This window comes from Delphinapterus leucas, chromosome 3 (genome assembly GCF_059928025.1).
Source record: "Delphinapterus leucas isolate spDelLeu-1000000601 "Yukka" chromosome 3, BTC_Dleu_Yukka2, whole genome shotgun sequence".
In the NCBI taxonomy this organism is placed as follows: domain Eukaryota; kingdom Metazoa; phylum Chordata; class Mammalia; order Artiodactyla; family Monodontidae; genus Delphinapterus; species Delphinapterus leucas.
Genome location: NC_143131.1, coordinates 66,491,597 through 66,516,324, shown reverse-complemented (window position 1 = coordinate 66,516,324; position 24,728 = coordinate 66,491,597). Strand labels below are relative to the sequence as shown.

General features: G+C 37.0%; 1 protein-coding gene across 2 annotated transcripts in view; it reads right to left on the bottom strand.

Annotated features, from left to right (window-relative positions):
- Positions 1–24,728, bottom strand: part of ATG10 (autophagy related 10) — a 244,476-nt gene that overhangs the window by 204,905 nt on the left and 14,843 nt on the right. For both annotated transcript variants that reach the window (XM_022593459.2, XM_089909094.1), the window contains exon 2: positions 24,359–24,478. In XM_022593459.2, coding sequence (XP_022449167.2) covers positions 24,359–24,466 — 108 coding nt within the window. In that variant the 5' untranslated portion in view covers positions 24,467–24,478. The remainder of the gene's footprint in view (positions 1–24,358; positions 24,479–24,728) is intronic.

The window sequence follows — 24,728 nt, the reverse complement described above, 5'->3', positions numbered from 1 at the left end:
TATTATAGTCAATTCCCATTCCTACTCCCAGCCCCAGGCTAATCTACTTTCTGTCTCTACAGCAAGGAGTATTTATCACTTTTCTCCAAATGATGGAAACTCCTTTCTCATCACTAACCACAACTTGGATAATTCAAATCTAAACTGTACTTCAAAAGTGCCATCATTCAGTAAAACAAATAGATTTTCCTTTACTTTCATCAACAAATGAAATGTGAAAATTTCTTATGATAGTATGAATAATTGTAAATACAAATGAAAAGCTGCTTTAACCAGTGAAGCAGCTTTTCCTTAAGTATACAAGATGTTGCTCTATTTGTCTTAATAATCATTCTTTACTCTACAAACTGTGACACAGACTAAATACCACAAGTGAATCTTTTTTAACTCCTTATTTCCAAGGCTGAATTTTTTGTGTGTGTGTGGTACGCGGGCCTCTCACTGTCGTGGCCTCTCCCGTTGCGGAGCACAGGCTCCGGACGCGCAGGCCCAGCGGCCATGGCTCACGGGCCCAGCCGCTCCACGGCATGTGGGATCTTCCCGGACCGGGGCACGAACCCGTGTCCCCTGCATCGGCAGGCGGACTCTCAACCACTGCGCCACCAGGGAAGCCCCTCCAACGCTGAATTTTTGACTTGAATCCATAAATTTTATCAGTACATGTGAATACGTTATCATGAGGTCCTGGCAATTTTCTATTAATTAAGTTCATTCATTCAGCTAATTATGTTTTTCTTTTTTGCTACACCGCATGGCTAGTGAGAGTACAGAGTCCTAACCATTGGACCACCAAGGAATTCTCTAAGCTTTTTTTTTTTTTAATATATTTATTTATTTTGGCTGCATTGGGTCTTCATTGCTGCGCGTGGGCTTTCTCTAGTTGTGGCGAGCTGGGGCTACTCTTCGTTGTGGTGCACAAGCTTCTCATTGTGGTGGCTTCCCTTGCTGTGGAGCATGGGCTCTAGGCGTGCGGGCTTCAGTAGTTGTGGCTCGAGGGCTCTAGAGCACAGGCTCAGTAGTTGTGGCGCATGGGCTTAGTTGCTCCGCAGCATGTGGGGTCTTCCCAGCCCAGGGCTCGAGCGCTTGTCCCCTGCATTGGCAGGCGGATTCTTAACCACTGCGCCACCAGGGAAGCCCTAAGCTATTTTTTAAAGCCAAGAAACTACCTTTTAACAAATCTTCAAAGTAAGAATTGCTTACCAAAACAACTTCTAATTCTTTCATAAACTTTTGCAAAACTCTTTGTTGGACATCCTCTGCCCTTCAGTGGAAAGTTGTATTCCAATCCCATTTCTTCACATGAAGCCAAAACCAAATGTGAGTGAAGCAGCTTCAGTTACATTAGATTCTCCATTTTGATATATGAGACTATGTGAAACTCATATACAGGCAAACTTTTACACAACAGAGTTTTTCTGTGAATAAAACATCGTATTATTTGAATCTCAGTGTTTTCACGACTCTTGATGTGTGGCCGTTATGCCGTCCTGTCACTACAGTCACTCTACCCGTAATACAAATTCAAGCATGTTTCCATAATACCTTATTTATTCCAAAGTATGAATTTACCACCTTCAATATTTCATCCCCGGTAATTTGTTTTGGTACTTCTTTACAGAGAACCAATATTCCTCCTAGCGTTTCTCTTTAGGAATTCTACCTGTGCCAGAATTTGGCAGTTTCTAATATGTGTAGATTCACCAATGTGACATAAAACCTTGTTTGATTTAATAATAATCTGGATTAATTTTGTCTTTATGCCATCTGACATATCATCAATACATTTACAAGTATTATTTGAGAGTGCCACCTTCTCCATCTCTTTTGCTTTACTGGCCTAAGTTTCTAGCCTGGCTGGTAAAATGAGGGCTTCCATCCTTGTGGGAGGCAGTTCGGCTTCAGCTTTTAATGATGTGACCATGTAACTGGTTTATTTAGCTTAATCTAAATAAACTGAAATAGCTGGGGGTGAGGTGTCAGTGCAGTTTGCTTGGTACTGTGTCTTCATCTCATAACTTCTCCTGCCAGGAAGGCATTTAGGCTAAGGGGAAAAAAGTCACAGGCACATACATCAAAGTTTGAGATGATTCTCATTTCATTACCTAACTAGTGACTTCAACGTTTTTTCATACTGTGTTTCTTTGTGAAACTGATGGCTTTCCAGCTCTAATAAAAAGTTATCCATTAAGATGGAAAAGTAAGTACAATATCTGTAAAATTTAAGTATTTGTTAAATATGAAGAATAGGGCCAATAGGCTTTTACAACCACATAAAACCTGTTTACAGGAATGAGAAATCTGTGTTCATTAAAATGTTTTAAAAACAAATTTCATGAAAATTCAAACAAATAGTCATTTATCACTCCAAAAATTAAAACTTTGAAATATTCACAGAATATATGTAATGCATAAACTAGTAGATATATGATTAAAATATTTTGACAATTTATTTCCTGAAACTAGAAAGCCTTTTAATTAATCAACTTAATTAAATTACATTCAATGATTATTTGATTTTTAGAAACAAATAATTTCCAAAAACAATAATTCATTACAAAATTCTAACAAGAATGTGACTTTGGCTAATTGTTAACACCAAAAGCAAAAACTAAGTATAAGTAAGTAAATAAATCAAAAGGCAACAAAATTCAATGTTTTATTTAGCAACACTTAGTATCAGAAAATGATAATAAAAGTAATAAAAACAATCATACATAAGTTCTGTCAGAAAAATTATAAAATGATGATGGTGATAGCAAAATTAAATTGAAATTAAAATACAAATATTTTACATGCATTAAAAAACAAAATTTTAAAAGATAAAAGCAACCCAAATATCCATCAAAAGATCAATGAATAAATAAAATGTAATATATATACAATAGGATATTATTCAGCCTTAAGAAGGAAGGAAATTATGACACATTCTATAATATGAATGAACCTTGAAGCCATTATGCTAAGTAGAATAAACCAGTTGCAAAGGACAAATATATGATTCCATTTGTATGAGGTAGCAGTCAAGTTCATAGAAACAGAAAGTGCAATGGTGGTTGGGCAGAAGGAGTTGTTTTGTGAGTAAAGAGTTTCGGTTTACTAAGAGGAAAAACTTCTGGAGAAGGGTGCTAGTAATGGCTGTATAACAATATGAATGTAGTGAATACTACTAAACTGTACTACTGAACTGAACCACTTAAAAATGGGTTAAGATGGTAAATCTTATGTATTTTTCCCATAATTTTAAAATATTTTAATTTAAATGCTTAAAATGGTACACTTTATGTTTTACATATATTTTTGTGGTATATATTTTATCACAATTTTAAGAATAAAAAAGAGCTTACTAATGACAAGTATATCACAAGTGTGTAATCAGACATACTGGAATGATTCAAGGTCTAATGTCAAGGGTAGGTACAATGTGACGTGGATACTACAGAGAACCTCCAGGCCACAAGTACCACACCTAAAGCTTTTTGATCCAAAATAATTACTGAATTTAGTTTACATAGGGAGCCATTCAAATAATACTCAAATATCATTTCAACTACTATAAATTTCTGAATGATGGTACAAAACACTGTTAATGAATTATGACCGTAGTATCCTGAGGCCCCTTGTAGCCTGTTCACAGCACAGCAGTGTGGCACAGCAATGCGCATGGCATGGCAATTAGGAAGCTCTGATCCAGTAGTCAACTTTCAGCTTTCTCCTGGATCAGCTTATCTCTCTCCCAAGCTCAGCATATTCTTGGACAATCCTCTGGGTAAGTCTCATTCCAGCTCAACCAGGGCTTGAGACCTGTGCTTCTTGCATGATACACCCAGGATATCTCCCTTCCGGCCTCCCACCCTCAAGGGCAGAACCCATAGAGTGGCTACAAAACAACTAATGCATCATAAGCAGCCTTAGTAGAAGCAGTATTCAGAACAAGGTGAATTATATGACCTCCTAACTGTAAGCCTCTATTTCTATGACTTATGAACATTTTTATGACTCGAGGTTATATAACACATAAATCTCAGCTTTATACTCTGATTGCTTGTCCAGGTATCAGCAATGAATAAAATGCATACCAAAGAGGCATGCCTCGTGATGATTTTTAGTAGCACTAAGATACGCTAGGTAAAACTGAAAAGTAAATGAAATTTGTCAATTGATGCTCTCCCATTTCTACTTCCCCTTTGTTGTCAAGGCCCACATAATGTCCCATGGTGGTCCAAAATTCCTGATCCTTCAAAAGCGCCACAAAGTACGTAACTCAGCTTTCTCTGTTCTTTCCTTTCCTCCACCTAAAACCTACCCTCATTTTAAAAAATATCTATTTGGCAATGGCCCACTTCCATTTGGACACAAGATCCTAGTCAGGCTTTTCTTATGAGGTTTTCTTATGAGAATGTCAACACCAACTCTCACTCAGTGGTCACTAGAGCATATGGACCTGCACTTAATGGGAATCAGAATATCTCCACCTCAGGTTCTACTATGCAGCCCTTAGCTCATTAACCATTCAATACCATCAAGCTGTTCTGTTAGGGTATGGGAATTATAAATGATGGTCTTTCCTTTTTATTCAAATTTTAATATCTAATGTTATGTAATGGGGCAAAAGGACATAAATCAACATTTGAAAATCTCATCTTAGACCAAATGCTTTTCAAGCCATCTGTGGCGAAATATCAGGATTTTTATTTCCAATCTGTCATAGACATACTTTTGTGAAAAACACTAAAAATGGATTACTAGAAAAAAATAAAAATTAAATTTAAAAATCCAAAACATACAAAATACAAGCCCCAATTAAAAAAAAAAAAAAGAACTTTTTTTAGAGTAGTTTTAGGTTCACAGCAAATTTGATAGGAAGGTACAGAGATATCCCATATATCCCCTGCCTCCACACATGCATAGCCTCCCCCATTGTCAGTATCTTTTTTAAATTTATATTTGACAGACATAAAATTACTCTGTCAAATTACTAACAAGTTTCTAAGTACTTGTTTTCAATTTCTTTACTTATCTTCTTGCATTGGTGCCAATCTAGGACCACACTGAGTAGCAATGCTCTCTCATCCCAACCCAAATATCTACCTCCATCCTATCACCAAACAATCCTCTCCATAAAGAAGCAGGAAGACAGAGGATGCCATATGCTATGGTTAGTGAAAAAGCTACTTGGGGTATACACACATCTGCCATCTATAGATTTCTAATTCATGCAAGATGATCCTTTTTCGTAAGCCATTCACCAATTGAATACACTTTCAGGTTTACGAGAGTAACACAGTCTAGGTGTCTCATATACACCTTTCATTTTGAAACCTCTCATTTTTTTAGGGTAGTTAAAATCCCTATTCTGGTTCTTGATTATTTACATAATAAAGATCCATTTAAATGCACATGCACTATACCCTCCTGAAGTCAGCAGGAGGTGAACATGAAGATCTGAGACCAAACTTCTCTGTATGTGTACAAAGCATGTTTCCATTGTGCAACTGCTTTACAAATAAGAAATAAACGCTGGGTTTATAAGACTTGGAAGAAACGGTTTAATGGCCTTTGACTGTTTTCCATTACTGGAAAATTTACATGCTGAAAAGTAGCAAAAACCAGTGCAAAAGAATAAACAGTGGGCACACTTCAAGGGCTTGCTTCTTTTGAGGATCAGGAGTAAAATTGGGTTTTATTAGCTGTTTCATTAAGTTTTACTTTGAAGAAAAACAAACAGTGAAGGCATATGTGCAACATCTGATGAAAAAGGGATTTTATTCTAAACAGTCTCTACAAAATTCATTAATGTAACATTAAATGTGAAGACTTGTCTAGCAATTTAAGGATAATTTTACTCATTTTGGTTTATTTATAATTTCTGACACAGTTTATTTAACATATTCTAATCTTTAAATCACCATGTGCACTAAACTAATATATTAATTCTGTCTTTTCAATGACATTTTGCAATAATTATCTACAGCAACTGTTAAGGGCAATTAGTATATGAAGTTTGTACCAAATTCAATACCTAAAGATAATATAGCTGGATATTGATAACTTGGAAAATTCATAAAAACAGAACAGTTCATCTTAATCAAACTTCTCATTATAAATGCTTTTCTTATACTATAAATACACCTTTCAAGAAAAATCTAAATATAGGTGTTATTATAATCCAATATCTAAAATCTAAGCATCTAATATAATACTCAAATTATTAAATAAAAGTAAATATTTTTTCCTCAGAGCAAATTTCTACATGCTGGATATTCATCATATTCCCACTGAAAGAATTTACTCAATTGCTATTTTTCCATTTCAAGCCTAGATGCTGTTAAGAAGCAACTAAAATTTGATAGCAGGAAAAAAATACATATATTCCAGTTCTTTTGTGTTGGCTACAAAATAGCATGGGTCTCTGGTATAGAGCAGATTAAACTTCAGCTTCTAACTAAGTAGATGAATTCAATATATATATATATTTTTTTTTTTTTTTTTTGCTGTACGCGGCCCTCTCACTGTTGTGGCCTCTACCGTTGCGGAGCACAGGCTCCGGACACACAGGCCCAGAGGCCATGGCTCACGGGCCCAGCCACTCCGCGGCATGTGGGATCTTCCCGGACCAGGGCATGAACCCGCGTCCCCTGCATTGGCAGGTGGACTCTCAACCACTGTGCCACCAGGGAAGCCCGATGAATTCAATATTAAACTATAGGTTGGGGGTTAAGTCCACAGTCTTTGAAAGCAGACACACGTTGGTTCCAATCTTGACCCTGACTCTTACCTAAAGACCAGGTAACCCTGGACAAGTCACTTAATTTCTCTAGTCCCACATGCTTCATCTGAAGTAGATATAACAACAGCTAACTCATAGAGACATTGTAAGGATTAAATTAAATGAGGTATATGTAAATAACAGCACAGTGATGGTGCTTTGAAAATAGACTTTCCTCTATAGAAAAAAATCTTTACTGATTTTAATCAAAGTAATTTAGTACATAATTTAAAAAGTCAAACTGCACTAGAATGCAGTTATAACAAAAATCAGCAGCCCCTTTCTTACCCCTCCCCATACTTTGGTCAGCCTACCCAGAGGCAACCTCTTGTAACTTTCCTTGCTATATCTTCTGCCATTCATCTCCAAATTCCATGTTTTCTGTATATAGCTTTCTCCTGATACATAAAATTTAGATATTATCTATTGATATATTATGTAGATTATATACATTCAAATTCAGTGTGACCCCCAAATTAAAACACCAGGATCTTTAAACAATGACTTCTGGGGTAAATTCATATTAGAAAGAATATATAGAACAAACAGTCTCTGTTTTAAGAGCCTATGCAGTCCAAATCAATTGTAACCTGTGATTAAGGGGTCTACTTCTCAGAGCAGAAATATGAAATGAATTTATTTTTTCCAATAACTGCTCTTAGCTTTCCTGTGTGGAATCTCCTTTCCCACCTGATAGGTGTGGCAGATTGATTGCATTAGTGACCCCAATTTTTCACATCTCCCTATATCTTGTCCTTTGGTAGTGCCTTTCCACACTGACTCTGAGCTTGGCCCCCCAAGAAAAGCTCAAGTAAAGGTCTGAAAGAGTGCTTGAGTGTTTCTACTTTCTTCCTTTAGACCCTAACCACTGCTATGAGAACAGGCTCAGGCTAGCCTGCTGGAACACGGAAGCAGACTGAATCACCCCTCTTAGATGAGGCCCTCTTAGACTAGCCAGCTCCCAGCCAATACTCGGCTGGATTGTAGATATATAAGTAAGCCCTATGGAGATCAACTGAGCCTGCCACAGATCAGCAGAACCGTCCAGCCAATTTGTAGGTTTCTGAGAAATAATAAATGGTTATTGTTTTAAACCACTAAGTTTTATAATGACTTATTATGCTGTAATTCCTAACTGATATATTAGGGATCCTTAAACAACAACTTGGTCCCAATCTATAACTTTTTAGATGCTTTCAGTTTTTAGAACTCAAGACTTCAGAAAATTAAGACTCAATCTTATATTATTTCTGTTTTTTGGGGGGTTTTTTGCAGTACGCGGGCCTCTCACTGTTGTGGCCTCTCCCGCTGCGGAGCACAGGCTCCGGACGCACAGGCTCACGGGCCATGGCTCACGGGCCTAGGCGCTCCGCAGCATGTGGGATCTTCCCGGACCAGGGCACGAACCCGTGTCCCCTGCATCGGCAGGCAGACTCTCAACCACTGCGCCACTGGGGAAGCCCTTTTTGTTATTCTGAAGATTTCAGACTCAAAATCAATTTGAAGTTCTTTTTTCCCTGTAGTTCAACCCACACTCTCTGCTGCTTAGAATGGAGAAATGAAGCACTGTCTTGCTCAGAGAAACCTTCTGCCCCTCACTACTTCTTCCAGGAGCCCATGGCTTGAGAACTGGAAGCAGGAAGGAGAATCATCCCCTTGCTAAACTGGTTGCAGTCACAGTCCTCTCCTTGTTGTTTGCTGTTGCTTCTCTGGCTGACACTGACTGCTCCTGCGTGTGGCAGGCATGCAGCTGCTGGCTCCCTCATGAGTGATTAAATGGGCTCTTCAGAATATCCTGCAGGGACATTTATCTGATCTAGACAGTAACCATCCACCCTACCACTGCTGAGGTCCCTTTACACCTCCTGGCTTGAGCAGGACAATGGAAAAATAGGTCCAGCACAGCTATTCTCTGAAGTGACCATATTAAACAGATTGAACAGTGTCCCCTGCTTCCCACTCTTACTCTCAACTCCCTTTAGCCTTGCTCCAGCAGAAAACAGCAGATCAGCAAGTCCATGGATAAGGCAATGCTCAACTAGGCAATGAAATGTCCCCTCTCCCAACTGTAAAGTACTCCATACTTTACAAGTGGTTCTTTGGAGAACGAAGAGAGGTTTGTGAGGGAGGGAATTGTTTCTCAGTACAACTCTGCACTTCTGCTCGCTGAATCCTATTCTCATATTGGGGTGGGGTGGGGGATCCCAGTTCTTCAGGAATGGTTCCTCTGAGCAGTCTCTGCAGGCAGGTTTCTGACCCCAGTGGCTAGTAGATTATTCATAGCAATCCAAATATAGAAAATCAGTTACTCAAAAGTCTTTTGTCCTCAGCTTGGGGCCTTAGCTGCAATTCAGAAGCAAGATAAAAAGGTCCCACTCAACACACTGTTATATGGTTATTTTAAAATCTAAAGTATGCATTAAATTCTACTATACTGCATATAATTATAGAAGAATTCCATTTTTACAGAAATGCCAGTTTTATTAAAAAGACTGCCCTGAAGAGGTTATTTGAATGCTACTTATTAACTTTCTATGTAAATTTTATGGTGTTTTCATGGATCCTAATTCATCAATTAAGGTATAAAAGAAGAACATTGGCATTTTTTTTTAATTTCTCATATTTTTTCAAATAAAACTTTTTGTCTAATAAAATTCTTCAGACAAAGTGTAGGTTTTTCTTTTTTCCAGAAAATCAGATATTCAATCATCCATTTAGCAAATACCTGTTTGTGTACATACTTTATACCCAATGATATTCTAGTTACTTTGGGCATATCAGCAAACAAAATAAAGATCTCTGTCCTCATAGCCTGAGCAGGGAAAGAGAGACATTAAACAATAAACATAATAAATAAGTAAATTACTGAGCATGTTAGAAGCTGAATAATAGTATGATAAAAAGAAAATGTAGAAGAGGATAAGGGAAATCAGGAGTGAGGCTGTAGGTAGGTGGACCAAGTAGTTTGAAATATTGAATAGGGTGGTCAGGGAAGCCTCAGAAAGAAGGTGACACGTGAGGAAACACATGGGATGGGAGGACAGAGGGATGGGGGCAGTTAGTCATATCTGGAAGAAGAGGGTTCTAAACAGAGGGCCCAGCCAATTCAGAGGCTCCCAGGAGGCAGTGTTTGTCTGGTGTGTTTGAGGAACAGCAAGAAAGTCAGTGTGCCTGGGTGCCCTAATATTATGAGGTTATGAAAAGGAGTGAAGAGTAATATAGGCGGTAAACCGAGAGTAAGGACACCAAATGAAAAAAGTATTTCAAGGAGAAAAGAATGATCAATCCTTGTCAAATACTACTAAAAGATCAAAGAATTTACCAGTGAGCTTAGCAGCAATAAATTTATAGGTCGCCGATAACATTACATAATAACATTGGACCCAATGATTCATTCTACTGAAAAGGAATTTTACTATTTAATGAAAATTCTTGTAAAACAAATAGGTTTTTAACTACTAGTCAATGACCCATTTATTTCAAACAATATATTATACAATGAAATGAAACACAATGAGATGCATGTACACAAATAAAAAACCTGGCAGAGGGCTTCCCTGGTGGTGCAGTGGTTAAGAATCCGCCTGCCAATGCAGGGGACACAGGTTCGAGCCCTGGTCCGGGAAGATCCCACATGCCACCAAGCAACTAAGCCCGTGCACCCCAACTACTGAGCCTGCACTCAGAGCCCGCAAGCCACAACTACTGAGCCTGCATGCCACAACTACTGAAGCCCGCACGCCTACTGCCTGTGCTCCGCAACAAAGAGAAACCACTGCAATGAGAAGCCCGTGCACCGCATTGAAGAGTAGCCCCCGCTCGCCTCAACTAGAGAAAGCCCATGCGCAGCAACAAAGACCCAATGCAGCCAAAAATAAATAAATTAATTAATTAATTAAATTTAAAAAAAAAAGAAATGCATATAGAGTGCTTACTACACTAAGCACCAAGGATATAGAAGTGAGGGTACAGAAACAAAATTCCTGCAGTCAAGGATCTTTCAGACTACTGTGGGGAATCAGGCAAGTATACAGATAACCACCATACAAAATGTGCGTCAATTGTATGAAACTACAGAGAAGGGGCAGGCTTCTAAGCCAAACTTGAGGGTGGGGTTACCTATCTGCTTAAATTTAATCTCAGAAAAATATGTAGTGATTATGGGCAAAAGACTTAACCAAACAAATCACAAAGGAAGGTACAATAAACTAATAAACATATGAAAAGGTGCTCAAATGAACGAGTTTTTAGGAAAACGCAAATTAAAATCATCCTGTGGCGTCAGGAGGCAGGACTTCAAATCTTCTCCAAAAAACAACTGGAAATTATTCAAAATTGTTAAAAAAAAAAAAAAACCATTTCAGGATTCTGGTAATCAACCAAAGTCAAATAACTTAGTAAGAAGTACTTATTCATGAAACACTGTTGAAATTAGGGTAAGAACAGTGGGACTCTGTGACACTCCTGCCTGGGGCTGCTGCCATCCCTCCCCTGTGGTCAGGTGGTCAGGGATAGGGTTCTCCCTGGACCGTAGGCTAGGGCAGCTTCAAGGCCAGAGAGGATCAATTGATCTGGAGCCAAAGATGAAAATATGCAGTCCAGCAGCATCGCCAGCAAATGTAGCAATCTCAGGAGCAAGTCTCAGGTAGCCATCCCAGTTGGGACAAGCAACCTCCCGACAACAAAACCATAAAGGTAATAGGTAGATCCTGGAAATGAGAGACCACAGAGGGGCTTGAACTCTGCAAACAACCCTGGCTGCCTCCACCCACATGCCTCAAGAAAACCATACTGTCCTCAAGTCCTGGGCTGATGGTGGAGCTGCTCACATGAACAGAGGACATGGAAGAAACTAGAAGGCAGGGCAGAGTAGAAACCTGCCTGAACTTTGAATGTGCTCCCCAACCCACATACAGATCGTTTGGGAAGGGTGGAAGTCTTACTCCATCCATCATGCTCAGGTGTCCAAGCATAACCTCTGACCAATCACTGACCATAAAGTTATGCATAAATGAATGTTGAGCAAACAAAGCCAGACTCAAAATAGTGCATCTTTTTTAGGCGTGAGCTGTGTATGCTTAGCTAAAGACCCTAAATTATATCCTGAAATAATGGAGAATCACTAAAGGATCTTAACCAGGGAGTAATGGATTGGAAATGCGTTTTATAACATCACTCTTTCAGGGTGGAAGTCAGATTGGCAGAGGGCGAGATCAGAGACAGAAAGCAGAAACAATGGCCTGAGCCAAGACAGTGGCAATGGGAAAGGAGGGCAGAGGAGGCAGAGGTAAGCCAATGTGAGAGATTTTTAAAGGTGGAATAAACTGATATAATGATCCATCAGGTCTAGGTATTGAGGAGACAGAGGAATGTAAAAGCCTTCAGGTTTATGGCCTGAGCCAGAAGGATGGTAGAGCCATCTACTAAAACAAAGAAGTCAACTGACAGGAGGTTGAAAGATGAGGAGCTCAATTTTCGGAGCTTGAGGTTACCGAACTCTAATCTGTGAGATCACTTATGTGATTAAACTTTGTACAAAGGCTATTATTTAGAAGCAGATAAATAAATGGAAATTCGGGACTGTAGTGGTCCAAAGACCTGGGTCCTTGCTCCAGTGGTAGCTCAGACTTGGGCAGGTCAATTGTTATCTCGGTGTCCAAGTTTATTCGTTTATTTAAGTTATCTTGACACAAAATGAAGAAAAAAAGACTGCCCCATATACTTACAAAGTGTTGTCAGCCTAAAAAAGGATGCTGTAAAGCAAGAATACATGTGATTGCTGCTATAGCATGCAATTAGTTCTGGAAATTGTCACTAAAACAATATGACCAAAATGAAGCCATATATATTGGAAAAGAAACCATATTTTTGCTATGTCAGATGACATGGAAAGCACCAAATAATTATTTTTAAAAGCACTAGAAGCAGTATGACAGTTCATTTAGGTAACCAGTTACAACATATACCTAGCAGAATCAATCTTTAAAGTGAACACCTATTCTGTTCCTAAAAGGGAAGATAATGTTTTAGATATGTAATTTCACTCCAATATTTTAAATTTAAAAGAACAACCATTAAAATCCCATTTAGGAAATTTAGCAACACGTGTTTAAGAGGACCTAAAAATGAAAGCCTACACATGAGGGAAATTCACCAAAACAACCACAATTGTATTAGGGTAATGTGATTCTTTTATGATTTTTTTTTTTCTATTTCTACAAACATTCAAGATCAGGGTAATGCTGTCTGTAACTGGAGGCCCAATCCAAGGCTTTAGAAATAAGCATTTTTCAAGTTCAAGCATGAAATTAACTCATAATAGATCAGAGCAGATGGGCAAATTACCCTAAAGAGACAGAATAGCTCCCCAGTCTGCAAGATTTGGCTATAATCAAATGGTGACTAAAAGAGACTGGTCAGTCATTAAAACTTAAAAAAAAAAAAAAAAATGAGATCAGTGGAGGAAACATTAGCATTGCCCACTACACTATTCAAGAAAGAGATTTCCTACCCTACATATCATTACTTTAAACAACTTGGCCTCAAATGGTAAGATTATCCCTACTGCAGAGCCAGATGTATGATGCCACTCTTAGATTATGCCACTAAATATTTCATCCATATAACTACACATGAGAATTTGTACTCATTCTGTGTTCATGCAATTGTGATTTGCCCACTTACAAAACAAAATGAATCATCACAATGACAGGAGCATTCCAGTTCATTTGACAATTCTATTCATTATAAATTAATAAATTAGATTCTGATATATATATATCAGGATACAAATGTCAAAGGATATATATAATTTGACATTGCTCGATGTGGATCCCTCTTTGAGAGACATTCTATCTGAATTCCATTCTATCCATTCTATTCTATCTGAATCTGAGGGTCAGATCCTGGGCTTGATAAACTTACCAGTGTTAACTCCCTAGGAGACTTTTTGAAATAGAGTCTGCCAGCCTGCCCAATGAACCCAAACATCACTGTTAGCCAAGAATGTGCTTTTAATTGTTAAATGTGCACAATTACTATCACTGTTTAAGTTCAATTGATAAATTTGTAAAGTATTACAGCTTTCCTTTCTGATACTCTTGATAGTCTTTAAAAATGGTGTTCAAAAATATTTAATTCACAAGTAATACAACTTGTTCTTCTTGAAGTGATTGCTTAAGATTTGCATATGCTTAAGTGACAGATCATATCATAACACACAATAAATTATGAATGAAAAACCTAGTGTAACTATGAGTCAATGTTTGTTACAAAAACACAGCATGCTGCTCCAAGTGCATTTTTCTCCTAATCTCCAAAGATAAACTAAAAAAACTCTACTTTAGTCTAATCAAGAGACTATGTGAATGCAATATATTTAATCTTTATCTAGTGACATTTGGGGCCAGAAATGATATTTCATTAACTCACAGTAGATGACTTAAACAAATACAGCATTACACTAAAACTAATAGCAATAACATGCTCACAGCCACCCTAAAAAGGATTAATACTGGGATATATAAAAAATGTTTTTAATAAGCTGGAGGAAGAAGAATAAAAGTTAAGCAAAATTAAGTATTTCAAGCCAACAAATGTATTTATTTGTTACTCACATAAAGCAATATTATACTTAAGAAACCTGTGGGAAACGTCTATTCTTTTCATAAACCTTAAAATTGTCACTAAATTTTAGCAAAGAATCTGTCTAAGGATATTGTGTACATAGAGATCAAAAAGTATAAGAGGATAGTTAATATTTCACCTTTAAAATAGAAAGCCTTACTTCCAACAACTCAATGTATAAATCCACAAAAATGAATGCATAGGCAAAGTAAAATAACTGTATTTAAGATATTAATTCCATTATTTACTCTCGAATTTGATTATGTTTCTGATAGAACTAGCCAGTAGGATTTATATAGTATCAGCAAATTGGAGACATGATGAAAAATTAGTCTTACTAGACACACATAGAAAGCATTTTTAACTCTCTTTAATAATGTCGTGCTTCAAAATAAAAGAAATGAAATCTCTTAACAGAATGAGGCTATGTAATTCAAGATGTCATCATCTAACGGAAATTCACCCCCCAATTCTCTGTTTAGTTCTCTACTTTATAAATCCCTAAGTCAAAATTTGTAGAAACAATGGGTGAACTTTGAAGATGTCATGCTAAGTGAAATAAGCCAGTCACAAAAAGATAAATACTGTATGATTCCCCCTATATGAACTACCTAGAGTAGTCAAATTCATAGAAAGTAGAAGGGTAGTTGCCAGGGGCTGGGGAAGGAGGAATGAGGAGTTAGTGTTTAAGGGGTATAGAGTTTTGATTTTGCAAGATGAAAACAGTTCTGGAACTTGGTTGCACAACAATGTGAATGTACTTAAGGCTACTGAACTATACACTTAAAAATGGTTAAGATGATAAATTTTATGTTATGTATTATGTATTTTACCATAATTTTTTAAATAAATAAAAATTTGTAGAAATAATATTTTATGTCTCTGGAGTCTTTTTCTGAGATTATTAATTTTAATATTAATGATAAATAAATTTAGAGTGCACTTGAAAAACCCATAATTTTAAGACATATGGGGGAAGGTGAAAAAAGAAAGTCAACTTAATTGAGATATATCATGTCACTTCATGATATATGCTTTAAAACAGTATATTCCTGGCTGTGAGTTGGTAATTGTGGGAGCTAAGTGATAGGTACATAGGAATTCATTATACTATTCTCTTTGCTTTTGTATGCTTAAAATTTTTCATAGTAAGACATTTAAAAAAAGATATCTGTGCAAATAAACAAAGTGAGAAATTCAGCACGGCAGCAGGATTGATGGGAAGGGTAGGGTGGGTTTTCTAACAAGATAGTGTTAAAAGATGGAATGAAGTAAGATATGGAAATATTTTAGAATCTATTTTAAAAATATGAATTTGATGTAATTAGGATAATGTTGAAGGGTTTTAAGAAAATCAATGTGAATTAATCATAGTGAAAGACTACTGAAAGGAAGGAATTAAAACGGAATTAAAAATCAGGAATCAAGGGCTTCCCTGGTGGCGCAGTGGTTGAGAGTCCGCCTGCCGATGCAGAGGACACGGGTTCGTGCCCCGGTCCGGGAGGATCCCACATGCCGTGGAGCGGCTGGGCCCATGAGCCATGACCGCTGAGCCTGCGCGTCCGGAGCCTGTGCTCTGCAATAGGAGAGGCCACAACAGTGAGAGGCCCGCGTACCACAAAAAAAAAAAAAAAATCAGGAATCAAAAAGAAATTCAAATTGTTTAAATTTCTAAGAATAAAATTTAAAATTTTTACTCTATATAAATTAGGAAATAAGCCCTTTCAATAAGGGTTCCTAAGCTGTCAGGGAAATAATCAAAATATTTCTAGTGTGCTGCTATGAAATTTCAAAATATAATCAAGTAGGTTTAACTGAAGAGACAGGGATTAATAGGGAGTGGGGAGCAGAGGCCTTTTAATTCTTTAAGAATAACAGGACTTCCATGGCGTTCCAGTGGTGAAGACTCTGTGCTTCCATTGCAGAGGGCATGGGTTTGATCCCTGGTCTTGTAAGGTCCCTCATGCCGCCTGCATGCTGTGCAATGCGGCCAAAATAAATAAAATAAAATAAAATAAAAAATTCTTCTACATATCATTGTAAATCAGCTATACTTCAATTTAAAGTTTTTTAAAAAAACGAGTAACATACAAAATAATCTAGTGTTATTTGTATAAAATTTAATCTCAAAATTAGTATTAATAGAATAGAATATTTTGTTTTCAGTACCTGAATGGTCTCTCTTCCTGTTTCTGCTATACAAAAGTGAGAGAATATAGTTGAAAAGCTATGGGAAATTATTTTATCAATAACCTGTAAAAGGTGATATCACAGAACTAATGTACTCATATCCAGTGAGTAAAAACACAAAAACAAAAGAAAAAATTTTAGAAGGCAAGTTGCTTTGAAGTTTTAAACTGCACAAATTCCCAAAAGGGCTCTGAATCTAAGACAAGGCTAAGAACATATGCTATCATGAATAAAGTTTAGGGTGAAGAATAAATTGTGATGACACTGAAGAAAAGGAAGCATATATGTAATATACAAAGAAGTAGAGAGAACAGTACCAAAATTAAACCTATATACACATTACTTAGATTCAATATATGTCATGATTTTGCCACATTTGCTTCATCTATCCCTGGTATATTTTTTTCTTTGCTAACATCATTAGTATCATTTTATACCTTAGTCCATAATCAAATATCCCCCACTGTCTCAAAAAAGGTCCTTTTACAGTTGATTTGAGTCAGGGTCCAAAGAAGGTTCACACATTACATTAGGCTATGCCTCCTGATTTCTATTAATTTAGAGTAGTGCTACTCAAAATGTGGTCTGAACTGGTGCCAATTCAAGAACTAATTGTAAATTACCAGTCCCAAAACTGTTCTCAATCTGCAAACTCTTTGTTACGGGTCAATAAGATAAATTCAGAAAAGGAAAGTAAGGACTTGGAAACTTTCATAGCAAGTTGACACTGTCAACACACCCAAGTGCACGGTCAGTGGACCCATCTAGTGAACCAGGCTGGTAATCTCACCCTCCCGTGATTGAGTCTCACATGATCTGAGCTGCACACTAGTTTTGCGCACCGGGACAGCTTACTGGTCGCTGCCCCAAGGATATTTTAAAAACAAAACAAAAAACTGGTCCTTAATTCTAAATAGTTAGAAGTGCAGTCCTCCTCCTCACTTCTTTATCCTACCATTAACTTTTTAAGGAAACTGGGTCAACTGTCCTTTAGATTTCTGAATATTTCTATTTGCTTCCTGTGGTGTCAATTAACTTGGTCCTCTATCACTTGTCTTCCTTAATTGGTTCTATTCAGGTTCATCTTTGGGGGCAAGAATATTCCATAGACTGTGCTCTGTGATTCAGGTTATAAAACTTCAGAAAGTACATAATATCTGGATATCCTATTTTTAGTAATGATAAGATTGAATGCTAGGTTCAGGTACTGATAGGTCAATCCCTCTTTTGTAAATATCACATCAATTTTTCACCTTATATTTTCATCTACTGATTATTGTTGACTAATTCATTTCATTAGGGATTGAAAAGTGGTGACTTTCTAATTCTATCATCCTTTCCATATTTATTAGATGGAATTCTCAGGGAAAAAACAATTTTCCTTATCAAATTAGGCTATCTAGTTACTATGAGATATAATTCATGCAGGAAAGACAGGATAAATGCTTATTTCTTTCCTTTTGACTAAAAATTTTCAGACCAAGGAGTTGATGAGTTGATGTCCTAGATAATCCCAATGGTGTTCAATGAGTTAGGTTTGGAGTCTCTTCTGCTCCACTCACTCTCTCTCTCTCTCGCTCTCTCTCTCTCTCTTTTTCCCCACCCCCCCATCCCTCCCTCCTTCTCTAACATTATGAGCCCATGGGTTTTTAAGATATATACAGACATATATTGGAGATATAAAGGGCTAGGTTTCAGAACTCCACAATAAAGCAAATATCAAAATACAGCGAGTCACATGAATTTTTTGGTTTCCCAATGCATATAAAAGTTATGTTTATACTATACTAAGTTATGTTTCCCAATGCATATAAAAGTTATGTATACACTATATTAAGTGTGCAATAGCATTAGGTCTAAAAACACATTGTATGAACAAAAAATACTTTATTGCTAAAAAATGTTAATCATCATCTGAGCCTCCAGTGAGTCATAATCATTTTGCTGGTGGAGTGTCTTGTCTCGGTGTTGATGGCTGCTGACTCATCAGGGTGGTGGTCACTGAAGGTTGGGATGGCTGTGGCAATTTCTTAAAATAAGACAACAATGAAGTTTGCAACATCAACTGACCACTTCTTTCACCAACGATGTCTCTGTAGCATGCAATGCTGTTTGATAGCATTTTACCCATTTTGAATTTCTTTCTAAACTGGAGTCAGTCCTCTCAAACGCTGCTTCTGCTTTATCAACTACGTTTATGTCATATTCTAAATCCTTTGTTGTCAGTTTGTCACAGCATCTTCACCAGGAGTAGATTCTATCTCACGAAACCACTTTCTTTGCTCATCCGTAAGAAGCAACTCCTCATCTGTTCAAGTTTTATCATGAGATTGCTGTAAGTCAGTCACATCTTCAGGCTCCACTTCTAATGCTAGTTCTCTTGCTATTTCTACTACATCTGCAGTGACTTCCTCCACTGAAGTCTTGAACCCCTCAAAGTCATCCATGAGGATTGGTCAACTTCTCCCAAACTCCTGTTAATGTTGACATTTTGACTCCTTCCCATGAATCACAGTGTTCCTAATGGTACCTAGAATGGTGAGTCCTTTCCAGGAGGCTTTCAATTGACTTTGCCCAGATCCAACTGAGGAATCACTATCTTTGGCAGCTATAACCTTATGAAATGTATCTCTTACAAAATGTGACTTGAAAGTTGAAATTACTCGAACCATGGGCTGCAGAATGGATGTTGTGTTAGTAAGCATGAAAACAATATTAATCTTGTACATCTCCATCAGGGCTCTTGGGTGACTAGGTACATTGTCAATGACCAGTACTATTTTGAAATGAATCTTTTTTTCTGAACAGTATGTCTCAACAGTGGGCTTAATATATTCAGTAAACCACTTATAAATAGATGTGCTATCATCCAGGCTTTTTTGCTCCATTTATAGAACACAGGCAGAGTAGATTTAGCATAACCTAAAGGGCCCTAAAATTTTCAGAATGATAAATGAGCACTGGCTTCAACTTAAAGTCACCAGCTGTATTAGCCCCTAACAAGATAGTCAGCCTTTATGCCTTTGAAGTTTTGAAGCCAGGCATTGAGACTTCTCCTTTCCAGCTGTGAAAGTCCTAGATGGCATCTTCTTCCAATAGAAGGCTGTTTTGTCTACACTGAAAATTTGTTGTTTAGTGTAGGTACCTTAATTGATGATCTTAGCTAGATCTTCTGGATAACTTGCTGCAGCTTCTACATTCAGCCCTTGCTGCTTCACCTCACACTTCTATGTTATGGAGATAGTTTCTTTCCTGAAACCTCACGAGCCAAACTCTGCTAGCTTCAAACTTTTCTTCTGTAACACCCTCACCTTTCTCAGCTGTCATAGAATTGAAGAGATAGGGCCTTCTTCTGGATTAGGCTTCGGCTTATGGGAAGTTGTCCTGGTTTGATCTTCTATCCCAACCACTAAAACTTTCTTCTTATCAGTAGTAAGGCTGTTTCACTTTCTTATCATTTGCATATTCACTGGAGTAGCACACTTAACTTCCTTCAAGAGCTTCTGCTTTGCATCCACAACTTGGCTAACTGTTTGGTGCAAGAGGCCTAGGTTTTGATCTACTCAGCTTTTGACATGCCTTCCTCACTAAGCTCAATCATTTCCAGTTTCTGATTCAAAGTGAAGATAGGCAATGCTTACTTTCACTTGAGCACTTAGAGGCCATTGTAGGGTTATTAATTGGCCTAATTTCAATATTGCTGTGTCTCAGGAAATAGGGAGGCCCGAGGAGAGGGACAGAGATGGGGCAATGGCCAGTCAGTGGAGCAGTCAGAACACACACATTTATTAAGTTCGCTGTCTTAATGGGCAGGATTCCTGGCACCCCCAAACAATCACAATACTAACATCAAAGATCACTGGTCACAGATCACCATGACAAATATAATAATGAAAAAGTTTGAAATACTGTGAGAATTATCAAAATATGACACAGAGACACGATTGAGCAAATGTTGTTGGAAAAGTGGCACCAATAGACTTGCTCGAGGCAGGGTTACCACAAAACTTCAATTTGTAAAACATGCAATATCCATAAAGTGCAATAAAGCAAAGTGCAATAAAACAACGTAACCCTATAATGTGTTTCAAACAATTGCATTCATTGTTATTTACCATCTTCTGCTCCCCTTATTGTAGAGAATTCAGAACAATACACTACAGACCATTACGGTATATTTGGTGCTAATAGATTTTCATGAAGGTTTCTGAAAACCTAACTACAATTTCATTCATAGCTTTATTTCTATAACAAAAGATGCTGAAAATTTCAAACAACCAACTACAAATTATAACCACAATATAACTGTCCATGTGCCAGAAACTGTGCTAAACTTTTTGAATGCAAATCTCATTTAACGTATACAATAGCCATGTTAGGTGAGTATTACTATTATTCCTATTTTATAGATAAAGAAAATGAAGTTTGGAGACATTAAGTAATTTGTCTAAAATCCAGTTAGTAAATGGTAGAGTCAGGATTTGTACTCAGGTCTATCTAACTCTGAAGCCCATGCTATTAACCACTATCTTTAATATCTGACAGACCATCATGTTAAACAATGGCTCTCAACAAAAGTGTACCGCCTTCCTAAAGGGTTTGGAGATGATGCGGGTAGGAGAACAAGAAGAACTATCCTGCCCAGATGCCAACAGAATTAAGCCCCACTGAAAAAATACTGATTTAGAAGTATTCTCCTTAACCTGCATACCTCCAGATATAAAAATTAGGACTATTTTGATTATTTTAAGAAACTTCTTCCTTTTAAAAATTTTAAATTATTTACATGTTTCATTAATTCACATTGCTTTTCTCATCAACTTTGCAGGAAAAAAATGATGCTTTGCCTTATATAAAAAGTTGAATTATACCAATTCTCTAAACATTGTCATAATTATTTTAAAATTAAAAAATAAAATGGGTGGTACCAAAGTGATTTGTGAACAAACCTGAAGGTATGAGTGACAATATATGTACTCTTTAAAGCAGCCTCTACATACAGGGATAAACAAAGGTTTTTTTAAAAAATAAGGGGCAAAAAGGGGCAGAGAGAGGCATTAAAAAGTTGTATTAGGAAACTTTTGGGGATAACGGATATGTTCACTCTCATGATTGTAGTGAAGGTTCAAGGTCCGTACATATGTCAAAACTGATCAAATTATTCACTTTAAATATGTGCAGTTTATTGTTTGTCAATTATACATCAATACAACTATTTTTAATATAAAAATTAATTTCTGGAGCTTAAAAAGTAAAAGAATATTCTAAGTATTGTCTCCAAACAGTCCCACAAAGCCTGAGATGTAATACAGATGGAAGGTTAAAGGAAATAAAGTGACTGATTCACAATTTCCTTCTTAAACTGGGTATAGAACTGCAGAAATTAAGTAGTAAAAATACTAATATTCCAAAATACAGAAGAGAGGGATCTCCTTGCTGGAGCCCCTTTTCCTAATTCAGATCAACAGCATGCACTGAGGCAAGGCTGGGTGAGAAACCACAGTCAACACCATGCATCCAGTCCCAGAAGTCACCCACTGACCACACAGAGCCCACATATTATACATCACTGGCATGCTGGGTTTGGTCCTCACTGTGTTTAAAAAATATCTCTTTTAATTAGTTGCCAACCTTTAAAAATTTAGATTTTATCCCCAAATCTTTTTTACTTTTCTTGGAAGATCTGGTAAACCCCTAGGCCCACGTTTCCAACCTGGTCTCAGGCCAAGCACTCTGGTCAGCCACAGGCCCCAAGACTCAGTGTCCATTCTGTCTTGTCCCTGGCAGCTTGACCCACTTACATTACCCAACCAGGTCTTCACAGACTTTTGAGTTTGCAGTCCTTACCCTAAGGCTATAAAGATTTTCTCTGATGAATGTTTTGTTTTGTTTTGATACTATCTACAGGCTTACCCCCACATTAAAGAGAACAGCCCTTAATTAGAGGTGCAATTCTTACTCCAAAGGGTAGGGAACTCAGCAGAAAGTGGCAGCAAACAAGAAACTAGACTTAGCCATACCCATCCGTGAAGTAGAGGCCAGGCCAGAATAAAAACAAATCCTGGAAACTGGTTCTTATGGCACTAGTTTCAACAAATTCAGTGAAGAAACTTCTGACATAAAATTTGTCTCTTGGAGATCTTCCCCAGAGTCTCCCAACACACACACATACACACATACACACACACACACACACACACACACACACACATACATACACACAGAGACCCAACTTCCTACCTTTCTGCTCCCCAACTCTGCTAGGTCACTGAAATGGTAACAGGAATCTCTATTATCCTGCTTCCAACTTAAGATAAAAGAAAAATTCTTTTTTTTTTTTTTTAACCTGGTAAAAAGGGAAAGTTCCCAAGGAATAATCACACAAATTATTACAGGACAAAAGGGGTCAGAAACCTATTCTCATTCAATGAATAAACAACCAACATTTTAATCATTACATATCAGAAGCATTAATATTAAAGTCAGGAAGAAGACAAAGAGAGCTGTTATTACTATTAACATTTTTCTACTCAGTTCATAAATAGTAGGGAGAAATATTACAAAGAAGGCAACAAAAAACTCCTCATTTGCAGATAACCTCAATCTACCTAGAAGACACAAGAGAAATCACTGAAAAATTATGAAAATTAACAGGAGAATTCAGTAAGATGACTGAATGGTTACAAAATTAATATACAAAAATTAGCAGTTCTTTTATATGTCAATAATAATCATAGAAGAAATAAGATGAATAAAAATTCAAACACAATAGCAAACAAAATTTTTAAATACTCAGGAACAAAATTAATAGAAGATGCTAGTAAGGTCATGTTATCCTAGAGCAAGAGATGCCTTAAAAGTTTATGAACTGTCCCATCACTAGCTTAGAGAGTGAGGCTAGAATCCACCACAAGAAATTGACTCTATACCTCTGAACCCTCACATGAGCTCCCCTGTCAAAGCCTAGCTGATATACGACCCAAGAGGAATCATGGCTTCTCCTCCCAGTGACAATCTAGATCTGATCAAGGCCTGCATTTCCCTAGCCTCTAGATCTGAATCATAGGAATAAGCTCAAAACTGTTCTCATTTCTCAGATTTCATATAGGAAACAGCTAATCAGCAGAGAATCAGGATTCACCACTTTTTCACGGATCAGATAAAATGTCAAGTAGAGAAAACTTACTTATTCTCTAAGAACAGTATTTCAAGGAACTCTTAAACAGCTTTTGGCAGAGAACCTTACTAAATGTATGTGTGGAAATAAATGAGTACATAGACCTTTTACATTATTACTACTGAATAGAATCAAAAGAAAGAATGTTTTGGAAGTATTTATATTATTAAGAAATTCCCAGTGAATACAGTCCTCAATATTTCAGAATTTGTGATTATTTGACTATGGCTTGGTTTCTGGATTATCTTTCCACTCTCTGGACAAAAGTAGTTTCCTAAGAAAATTAATAGTGTAAGCAAATGGTTTGAAGCACCACAGAAGCACCTGTTTACATTCAGATAATTAATATGCTAACAACTCTTATTATTAAATTGAAGCAGTTCACCTAAGGACTTTTGTAGATAATACTTCATTAGCCTAATTATAATGAGTATATATAGCTGGAGTAATAAAATGGACATCTGTTTTAAAACATTCTTCAATTTAAGCCTTCTACTAAATCAAACTAGCTTTCATACATTACTTTCAATTACTGAGGTTTTTGTGGGGGCGGGGGAACAAAAAAAACCCCATTGAAATAGAAAATAAAATTTTCTTACCTTTGAAGTTCTCCATTCCCAGCCATCGCCTATCTTCTGTGAATGTTTAATGAATTCTGCACAATAATGCTGGAATGTTTCTTCTCCAAAGAACTCATCTTCTTCCATACTAAATAACAACTGAAATATAAAAACTATTAGCATCAGCTGTGGAATGAATACTGAAAAGAATTCAGCTAATTCACTTATTTCTTTAAACAAACAAAAATTTGGGATGTACATTGGAAAATAACCTCAGAGCCACTCCAAAAAAAAAAGTGTTTTGTTTCCATCTTTCTCACCCTATCCCCCTTTTTTAATCAGGAAGAAAATGTGATCAACATGAAAACCCAGGGACTTCCCTGGTGGCGCAGGGGTTGGGAAACCGCCT